This window comes from Pogoniulus pusillus, chromosome 3, assembly GCF_015220805.1.
Source record: "Pogoniulus pusillus isolate bPogPus1 chromosome 3, bPogPus1.pri, whole genome shotgun sequence".
NCBI lineage: Eukaryota > Metazoa > Chordata > Aves > Piciformes > Lybiidae > Pogoniulus > Pogoniulus pusillus.
The window spans coordinates 24,215,631-24,225,943 of record NC_087266.1 but is presented as its reverse complement, the minus strand read 5'-3'; the positions used below and the strand labels follow the sequence as shown (position 1 = coordinate 24,225,943).

The window sequence follows — 10,313 nt, the reverse complement described above, 5'->3', positions numbered from 1 at the left end:
GCGCCCCGCTGCTCCTCGACCCCCGCGCCTGTTTCCGCGTCTGTAAAACGGGGCGGTGCCTCCCGCCAGGAGGTGCCGCAGGGGGCGGTGGCATCGCAGGACCGCTCGCGGCGCCGGCGTCCTGCTCTTCCCGGGGCGGCAGGGGCCAGTCCTGAAAGGACCCCTGGCGCGACAACGAATGGCCCTGAGGGGAATGGGACCACCACAGCGGCAGGCGGGACGGAAGCTGGCTGCACTCCTTGCAGACGGCAACACAGCACCAAGCTGCCGCTTCAGAACTCTACATCCCGCCGCCGCCCGGCTCCCTCCACTCACTTTTATATTTGCGCGCCCTTTCAATCCTCAGTGACGTGTCCCGCGCCGCGTCCAATAAGCGAAGCTCTCTGGTCAGGACAATGGAAGCGCCTCGGCCAATCAGTGGGGCGGCTGGCTTGGCGGCAGCCAATGGGGACAGGGCTGTGTTGAGAGTAATGTTACCAGCGCTGAGAGTGTGAGGAGGCTGCGTATCGATCCCGCTCTCACAGCCATTGCAGTGCACCGGGCTACACAGGGACCCAGGCAGCGCTGGGGCCGGGCGGGTGGCCGGGGTAGTGTCTTTGGGGCTCAGGGCCGAACGAGGGCTGTGTGCCGACTCTGACACGGGTGAGTACGCGCCAGGGGCCGCCGGGCCGGCCGAGCGCGCTTGCCCGCTCGCTCGCAGCCGAGCGGTGAGCCGCCGCTGCCCGCCGTACCGCCGCCGCTGCCTGGCCGTAGAGCACGGGGCAGCGCCGGCTCAGGCGCCGACACACAAAGGCGAGCCTGGCTGAGTCCGGGAGACCCTTCCCGAGCGGTGAGCCCCCCGGCTGGGGCGGGGCGGGGGCGCCGGAGGCGGCGGGCGACTTCAGGAGCGGGGCGACGGGAAGGAGGGAGGGAGATGGGGTAAGGAAGCCGCCCAGGTTAGGGGCGAGTGGCCGGGGGTCGTCCGCCGCGGGGGGCGCGGGCCGCGCCGTGCCCCACCATAAGCTGCTTACGGTGCCTCGCCGTAGCCATCGCTGCGGCGGCGGGGCAGCCGATGGGTACAAGCGCGGTAGAGCAGCGGGCGCTTCGGACGGGCCATGCCGCGTTGCTGCCCGCCGTCGGGGCCGCGACGGTCTCGGGGGCAGCGGGGTGCGGGCCGGGGAGCTGCTGGCCCCACGGCCGCCCGGCTGTAACATGGCTGACGGGAGCCGCGAGCTAGAAAACAAGGCGAGCGGCGGTGGTGGAGCAGAGAGGCGCTCGGGCGGGCGGGGGCGCAGTTCGGGGGAACTTTTTTTTCCAGCTACTGCTGCTCGCTCGGGCGCGGGGTCCGCGGCCGAGAGGCTGTTGAAACTCGACGGGTCGCAGGAGCGAGCGGGGGTCCCCGCCGGGGTTCTTCCCGCTCTGCGGGGCTCGGGCAGGCACTGGAAGCGCGCTGCCCCCCCCCGCCCCAGCCCCCTCCCGCACCCACCCACCTCCCCCTTTCTTCCTCCCACCCGCCCTCCCCCGGCTGCAATGGCTGAGCGTGTGCGCCAGGGTAGCGGGCGCGCTCACACAAAGGGAAGGGAGGAAGGAGCCATGTTCTCTGCGCGGCGGCGAGCGCGGGCGACGCCAGCAGCGGCCATTCCGCGCCGCCCAACCGCTGTCGCGCCGCGCCCCCGCGGCCTGGGGGTCGCCGCCCGGCCCCGCCACTGCCCCTCTGTGGGGGTCTCGCGGCCTGGCCTCCCTGCCCCGCCCGCCGGGCCGCGGGTGGGGGTGTGGTGGAGCGTGGGGGGTGGCCCGCTTTCCTCAGCGCACAAAATGGAAGGAGCCTCAGCGGCGGGTGACCTCCTCCGCCAGGAGCCTGCGCCATGGCGGCCGCTCCCGCCACCGCCGCTGCGGCGGCGCAGGCAGCGCATCGCGGCCAGGCCTCATGGCGGCGGGAAGCGGGGAAAGCCTGGGAACGGCGCGCCCCACCGCGGGATGATAGCGGCGGCGGCCGTGAGGGCGCTTTGTCCCGAAGCTGCGAGCGGCGGCCGGGACCCGGGGTCGCCGCCTGCGGGTAGCCGCAGCGCTGGTGGCTGGCTGCTGGGCACGTGCTTGCAGCGCTGTGAAGGCACAATAAAACTTTAACGGGTTCTCCGTAAGGACGGGACTTCTTTTTCCCTACTCCCCTGCCTTCTTTTCACCCCTTAGCAGGTCTCTTAGGAGGCTTCTGAAGTTTTTCTCTGTCCCCCTCGCAAGGGAAACGTCCAAAATGGCGGGAAGGAGGCATTTAAATGCCAGCTCACAGTTGCAGTGCATGGTGCCTACTACACCTTCCCACAATCGCTTTAGGCGTTTGCACCGTTTGTGCCCCCGGCCCTCACTGCCTTTCCCCCACACCCAGCCAGAAGTGCCCTCGCCACTAGCTGAGCTCTGAGTGCCGGCTGGCTCTGGAAACGTTTCCATGGCAGGCAGGAGCGGCTCCTGGTTCTTCAGCCCTCTTGTTTACTTGATAGAAACTTCAAACCGGACGTGTTTAGTTACAGAGCAGAAATCTGTTTCTGTCTATCCGCCAAAACCGATAGGAAGTGCTGCTTCTGTGGCAATACCGACAGGCAATGCCTGCACTTCACTATTTTTTTAAAACTTTTTTTTTTCCTTTTCCTGCTAAAGAGCAGTTTGTCAGGGCACGAGTGGCTTTTTCCAGGGAGCTATGAAGAAATACTCTGAATGTCTGACTTGGGTGTGAAAGTTCTAGGAAGGTGTTTTTTGTTCCCTCTGTCTCAGAAAGAGTCTGATAGTCTTCACAGTGAGCACAGCTTTGCTAGTCATACGTAAATGACTTCTAGTGTCCCTGGCTTGGGCATAACATGTCAGTGGGACATGTCATTCCTGTATTTCTAGGTATACATAGAGAGTAGTTTTTGCAGTATTTTGTCATGCAAAAATATATTTTTTAAAATTTTTTTGCAAATGAGTACCCAAGGCCTGCAGGGGAGGGAGACAGAAATGCAGGCTCTGGGAAGAAGGAAATTATTAGGCCATAAATCCATCTGAGACAAGATACTCATGTACTTTTTTTCCTCTTTCCAATGTAATTTATTCATTCCAAGCATCTGATTGATCCACTATCAGTAATCGAGGAGTTCAGTCTTCTCCACACTGATGGTAGTACTTGCCTTCAGATTGCTTGGAAGCGATGTTTTGATTAGTTTTTGACCAGTACTGCATGTCAGAATGACCTTTTGAGATTTCAGGTTACTTGCATCCAGGTAACCTCAAATAGCAGAAATCTTCAGTAGATTTCCCAGAAGAAGAAAACTTCCTGTCGTATGATTTCAGAACACTTGTTTGGCATAACGCTTCATCCTGGCTTATTTCTCACATTGGTTTGTAAAAAGTGTAAAATTTTAAAGATGTCTTTCTCGCTTTGTTACAGAAAATCGTCAAAATGGGCAAAGGCGATCCTAAGAAACCGAGAGGTAAAATGTCTTCATATGCCTTCTTTGTGCAAACCTGCCGGGAGGAGCACAAGAAGAAACATCCAGATGCTTCAGTGAACTTCTCAGAGTTCTCAAAAAAGTGCTCAGAACGATGGAAGGTAGGAATAACAGCTTAAGAAAATCACAAAAAAGCCTAAGTGACTGTTTTGTCTGAAATACCATTCAAGACTAGGTTAGTTCCTTAAAAGTTGAAATTAGAGGTATGAAGAGAGCTTGTAAGATTAGCGGTAAATGTCCATTATTTTTGAGTTGACTTTAGCCACCTTCAAGTAAAATTTTGGAATGGACTTAAACATGCTTTTGAAATCTTAAAATAGCTTTTGAATTCTTAAACGTCCCTTCCAACTTGAGATATTGTGTCATTCTAATTGCCTTCTAGACTATGTCTTCTAAGGAGAAAGGGAAATTTGAAGATATGGCAAAAGCTGACAAGCTTCGTTATGAAAAAGAAATGAAAAACTATGTACCACCTAAGGGGGAAACGAAAAAGAAGTTCAAGGATCCAAATGCACCGAAGAGGCCTCCGTAAGTAAATGAGTAGTTTGTCTGTCTTGTTTGGGACCATCACACTGGAGTCTATAAAGTGAACATTTTATGTACATTTGTGAAATAGAAGACTATATGATATTTTTCTGACCAGTGGCTTAGTTACAAGTTTAATTTTGGGTTGACTCTCTAAATTGGAAAAACATCATTCTTTCAGCAGAAATTTGCAACATGGACTTCTGGGTCAAGTTTGCAGTTTGCTCCTTCATTCTAGTGTAAAATATTTTAGGCTCAGCTCTCCCCACCTGTTGGCTTGAGCTGAATTTTTGTTTTGCAGTCCATTTAAAATTGGGAGGCTGTTGCACAGAACAGGTTAGAGGGAAGATAAAACACCTTTGAGATTTAAAGTTTCAGCTGCTACATAAAGACACTGACTTCAGTTTCTCCTGGTACTCAACAGTAGTATTTTGTAGCAGTACGTTTTTGAATGTGTTTTAAATGGAGCCAATGCAGAAAAGAACAGGGAAGTTCCTGTGTGAGTGAGCGTTTGTATTTAGGTTGGTGCCTTTACCTGGAAATCCTGATTTTCATAGGAAACACCGCATCTTCTCTGCTTTCAACAATTCTGACATAATATTTACTCTTTTCATGCATTCTCCTAAGATTTTTCTCTGCTGACAGTGTATTTGCCTTCCTGGGGTCCTGCCAAAAATGGGACCAGATGTGTGTCATTATTTTTAAGAGACAAGGACGTGTCAGGTTTTCGAAGTAGCTTATTAAGTTCTCATACCTTCTGTTGTAATTAATGTGTGTCTTCTTTCAGATGCTTTCCCAAAACTTTTATGAAAGGGTGGCAAAGTCACAGAACTTTGTTACAGTAAAGCCTAAAACTAATTTTTTTTTTTGTCCTCTGTAGTTCGGCTTTTTTCTTGTTTTGCTCTGAGTTTCGTCCAAAAATTAAAGGAGAACATCCTGGTCTGTCCATCGGAGATGTTGCGAAGAAACTGGGGGAGATGTGGAACAACACTGCTGCAGATGATAAACAGCCTTATGAAAAAAAGGCTGCTAAGCTGAAGGAGAAGTATGAAAAGGTAATGTCTACATTTATGGGGATTGCTTGAAGAGGTCAGGCCTCAATTTAGATGAGGCTTTTTTTCCTTCCTCTATATCCTTGAAACCTGATACTGGAAATTACAATATGCTAATGACAAACACCATGATGTTTGTTGGAAAATATCATGTAAGGGCACTAATGATTCATTACCACAACGCAAAGTTTCAGTCCTCTGTGTTGAACTGTGCATTTGTCTGTAATGCCAGGCTATCAGTGATGGTTTAATAGATACTGTGGTATCTGCAGTGCTACTGAAACCGTAGGTCACAGCAGTATCAGAGTTAAGGTGGTGGTATTAAGTAATGCCAGTAAAAAATAAATTGGTTTTCCCTAATCTTGGAGATACTGATGAGCATCCCTGAACATTAGAATAATTGATACACACAGATGCTTTTTAAAAATTCATTCTTGGGATAATGTCAGAACACTAACGAGATGTAGTAGATTTAGATGTGCATTTTTCCCGTACCTATTTTGTGTCCATCTCCTTTATGGTAATTAACATAGTTAATAATACATATGAAGCAGCGTGTCATACAATTTCTCGAATTACTAAAGCTAAATCCTGGCTTCAGAATTGAAGCTCCAGAAATGTGTTGTGCCAAAGACAGAGTCCCATCCAAGTACAGGGAAAGTAAGGGAAGAGGATGCTATGTGTTAGCATCTTGTGATGGTGCTTTACAATAGGTCACTCGCCACCTGTAGCTAACATACACCACATATATCCATTTATATGCCTTGACCTTCCTCTGGGTATTCTGTTGGCAAATCTCTTTAAAACTGTACCATTGTAGTGAGTAAGGTGGCCCCTCTGAGTCTTAAGAACTGTCAGAGAGGAACTGCAAGTCTAGGAGCTTTCCCTGTTGTCCTTTCTGTGTGGCTTTAGAGTCGTTTACCATGGTGATTGTACATACATCCAAGACAACTTGTAAGAGGTGTTTTAAATGGTGGAATTGTTAATCTTCCCAGATAATTAATCTTCATTAGTGTCTTTATTTCTTTACAGCACCTTAAAATTCCATTTGTATTTTCAGTGTTTCGCTGTTTGGCCTTTGACTAAGTGGATATCATGTCTTCTGAAAGTTTCATGCTAAGCTTTAAGGGAGTCTGAGGGAACTGTAAGATTAATGGTGTAGTGTTTACTGGGTGGGGAATACTTGAACGTTTGGACCATCTGTGTAAAGGTGTTGCCGTTGCCCTGTAGCTGGTATGTTTAAGTCTTGTAGATCGATTCTGTTACATAATTGTTTGTGTTACTTTGACACAAAGTCAGGAATTCTTAACTAAAGTTTCTCTGGGTTGGTCTTCTAGGTACAATTTTGACTTGGCTGTGTCAGGAACTAAATTTTTGTGCATTATAAACCACTAGAATAAATTTATTGCATGCAGAAGGTGGCACTGTCTACCCTTTAATCAAGCCCTTGTACCTTTTATTTTGTAAACTTCAGTTATGCAGAATGCTATATAATTGCTCTTTGCTGAGGCACAACATTGGTTATATTAGGTTGTGTCACTCTGATGCATTTCAGATGGCTAATTACAATTTTGTGCCTCAAGGATTTTTCCTGTGCATTTCTTTAAGGCATTGTAGAAAATAGGGCTAGAAAGGGATCGTAAGACATCTCTGTACTTAATTTCCTTATGGGATCATGGTCTCAGCTTACCATCCAAGGGACCAGCCTTTCCAACCTGTTCCCAGAACCCTAAGAGCAGAGATTCCCCAGCAGCTGTAAGCAGTGCACCAGTATCATTTCTGCGTTAGAGGATTCCCCTTTCTCTGGCTTTGGTTCACTTTGTAACTGAATCTGCAGCTCCTAGTCCTACCCCTGTGGATGTGGACAAGGGGCAGATAGCTGGGTGGCTCTGGTTTCACAAGTTGCTCAGAGTTCTTGGCTGATTAAATCTTTGAGAGATTCTTCCTGCTTTTCTCCTCCAAGGATATTGCTGCATATCGGGCCAAAGGGAAGGTTGATGCAGGCAAAAAAGTAGTTGCCAAGGCTGAGAAGAGCAAGAAGAAGAAGGAGGAGGAGGAAGATGAGGATGAAGATGAAGAAGATGAAGATGATGAAGAGGAGGAAGAGGAGGAGGAAGAAGATGATGATGATGATGAATAAGTCTCTCTTAGAGCAAATTCTTTCTTGTCTATAAAGCATTTAACCCCCCTGTACACAACTCACTCCTTTTAAAGAAAAAAAATTGAAATGTAAGGCTGTGTAAGATTTGTTTTTAAACTGTACAGTGTCTCTTTTTTTGTATAGTTAACACACTACCGAATGTGTCTTTAGATAGCCCTGTCCTTAGTGGTATTTCAATGGCCACTAACCTTGCCTGGTACAGTGTGGGGGTTGTAAATTGGCATGGGAGTTTTAAAGCAGGTTCCTGTTGGTGCACAGCACAAATTAGTTATCCTTGGGGATGGTAGTTCATTTTTCATCTTCAGTTGTCTCTGATGCATCATAAAACCAATTGTTGTTCTGTTAACTGAATACCACTCTGTAATTGCAAAAAGGAGTTGAAAAGTTGCAGCTGTTTTGTTGACATTCTGAATGCTTCTAAGTAAATACAATTTTTTTTATTAGTATTGTTGTCCTTTTAATAGGTGCCCTTGAAAAATCATATGTTTTCTTTTTTGTTTTCTTTTTTTTTTTCCTTGAGGGGAACTCATCTTTTGCTTTGAATACCTGTATGGGATCACAGGAATATTACAATTTTCATCTTTCATATAACCAGCTGATAAACAAAGCTTTGATCTGCATACCCTGCGTAATCATGGTAGGGTAAGAAAAGAAATACAGGCATACAATGAAAGGATGTTCTTCCATAACTGGAAACAAAAGGAAAAATTCAATCTCAGCAAACTGATACTTGTTCAGATTTTTGTGAAATGTAATATTCTATCGAGTTGCATGAGTTTACCAGTCTTGGAGAGTTGAGAAGTATAGAGTTCAATTTTACAGAAGTTAAATACTTTGGGGCATGGGGCGGGACGGGGAGGGAGGGAAGGTTAAATTTTGTCCTAGAAGGACCCATAGGAAGAGTGTACGCCCATCTAGTGTAGAGAAATTTACAGGTGTGACTCCATTACCATGTAATGGAAGTTGTGTTTGTAAATCTCTGAACACTGGCGAGTGATGAGCGTACCTAAAAATGTGTAAAGTTAAAGCATTGAATTACCATATTATTTTTTGGTGACAGGTCTATTGATGGCCACGGGCTTTATACCATGAAACTCTCCTGGTAGCAAATGGCCCACGAGAAATGATTTTTTTCTTTCTAAGATTTCTATAAATGGTACCATTATTATTTGTTAAATCTATGTAAATTCATATTTGTATTCTTGAAATTCTAGTTTTAGCCCTTTAAACAAAGTTGTATATTGTCTCAAATTGAAAATGAGATAAGATGTATTTTTCCTGTTAGGTTTTATACCGCACTCTTGATGTTTGCCCATTTTTAAGTTAAATATAGCTGTATGGAAAAGTACATTTTATTAAATTTTGCATTAAAAAGAAAAAGAAAAAAAGTTAAATGTTTATGGTATACCAACAATGTCTAATTTGGTCAAATGCAGTTCTCTTCCAAAACCAAAGCTAAGGGTTTTTTGCATACTCAGTAAAACTTCAAGTGCTGGCAACTGTAACTGTTTTCACAATATACCTGCTTACCAGTTTGGGGGACAATTTGGCAATTTTGTGGTTACAAAATTATGGTTCTCTTAAGTGCCAGTGTTTAAAAAAAAAAAAAAAAAAAGGAAAAAATAAAAAAAAAGAAAAAAAAAGAAAAGAAACCAAACAACAACAAAAAAGGCATTCTTGTAATTTTACACGCTTTTGTGATGGAGTATTGTTTTGTTATACAATTTTGACTTTCAGATTCTTATTTCAATTTGCATTTATGTATAACTTCAGGAGAAATATTGAACATCTAAATCCTGGATGATACTAATAAACTAATAATTGCAGAGGTTTTAAATACTTAGTTAAATGGCTCACTTGATATCCTCAAGGGTTGGTGGTTGGTTTTGTGTGTGCGTTGGTGCTTTCAGATGTGTACACCACTGCTTTCTGTTTCAGACAGAAGAAGAATGCTCTTGACAGTCTCGCCAGAAAAAGCTGAGGCCAAATGTGCGGTTTTTCCCCCTTAAATGCTATTACCCCTTCAGATGCTCGTAACTGGTCACAAATAAATCTGTGCCGAAGGGGTTGTTTTGTTTCCCCAGGTCTTGAGAGGAAAATAGACATGTTTGTTGTTCTTGAAACAAACATGCTTAATGAGACCCCTGTAATCTTGTGCCTTTGTTCTTGGTGCTTGATTTTGACAGAAGCAACCTAGAGGATTCCACTGGTCTTAAAAAGATGAGTAGCAAGTGCTTATCCATCAGCCAGGCATGGCATTTGCTTTTACCTGTAAGGGTAGGACATTGTTAGCAAGCTGAGCATGCTTGAGGCTGAAGAGGGCAGGTAGTATAACAATTTTAAGTGCTTTCTGGGAAAAGAACCCCTGGTACTCTGCAGCAGCAGCTAATACTTGGGAAGTGTACCAAAGCCTCCTGAGCCCTTCAGGACAGCCATGGTTTCCTTATGAGCAGTTAGTACCCACTTTTAGGTCAGCAGGACCTGCACATATACATCAACTGAAGTCTTCATTTGTGTCTTTTTAAAAAAAACTGTTTTGAAACAACGAAACTACTATTTCTAGAGGGAAGTGCCATAGTTGGGTAGATGAATTAACATCAAAGCTCAGAGTTATTGCTGGAAAGGACCTCTCCGTTCCCTAGCTCTGGTCCCCTGTGAGCTTCAGTTTAATCCTTTTGGTCAAAACTCTGCCTGATTCTTAGCACTGACAGGTCAGGCTTTACTACAAGAGTCAGGTTAGTTACTGCTGACGTTTTTGCACAAATGCTTCCCCATCATCTTGAAGGGTCTGTGTTTGCTGAGGTATAACGAATAGTAAAACTGCAACTGTTCAGGCAACGATTCCCTGGAAGGGAACTGGACAGCGCTGGCGTTGGTGTCAAAACAAAGACCGTTTCCTAGGGCTTTAATGTTTGCTTAGATGCTTGATGTAGAGGAAAAAAGTGTTTTTCCTGTTCTGGGCAAACAAAAAGAATTAGTTAGGAGAGAGCTTTGAGTGTTAGTAGTAACTATGCCAAATGAAGCCACACCAAATTTATAATTGTTTATCTTGAGTTGGTCCTGAAAGGAGCTGTAGTTGCAGCCACCTGCTTTCCAGATAGTCTCTGTAATTTTAAA

At 46.0% G+C, this 10,313-nt stretch overlaps 1 protein-coding gene across 2 annotated transcripts; it reads left to right on the top strand.

The window, feature by feature from the left end:
- The first annotated feature begins 460 nt into the window (after positions 1-460).
- On the top strand, positions 461-9,033 carry HMGB1 (high mobility group box 1). Of its 2 annotated transcripts, none has more exons than XM_064172669.1 (5): positions 461-642; positions 3,398-3,559; positions 3,841-3,986; positions 4,864-5,038; positions 6,999-9,033. In XM_064172669.1, exons 2-5 carry the CDS (start codon positions 3,410-3,412, stop codon positions 7,173-7,175), a joined length of 648 nt encoding a protein of 215 aa, XP_064028739.1. In that variant the 5' UTR covers positions 461-642; positions 3,398-3,409; the 3' UTR covers positions 7,176-9,033. The 2 variants fall into 2 exon arrangements, with proteins under 2 accessions (XP_064028739.1, XP_064028748.1); XM_064172678.1 differs by lacking the exon at positions 461-642 and adding an exon at positions 735-829.
- The last annotated feature ends 1,280 nt before the right edge of the window (positions 9,034-10,313 follow it).

What these genes read in the sequence shown, in the direction of transcription:
- HMGB1 (XM_064172669.1), top strand. Translation starts at nt 3,410, where the DNA reads ATGGGCAAAGGCGATCCTAAGAAACCGAGAGGTAAAATGTCTTCATAT. An exon ending in AATGCACCGAAGAGGCCTCC is followed by an intron (nt 3,987 to 4,863) that starts GTAAGTAAATGA and finishes TGTCCTCTGTAG; the next exon opens with TTCGGCTTTTTTCTTGTTTT. An exon ending in TGAAGGAGAAGTATGAAAAG is followed by an intron (nt 5,039 to 6,998) that starts GTAATGTCTACA and finishes TTCTCCTCCAAG; the next exon opens with GATATTGCTGCATATCGGGC.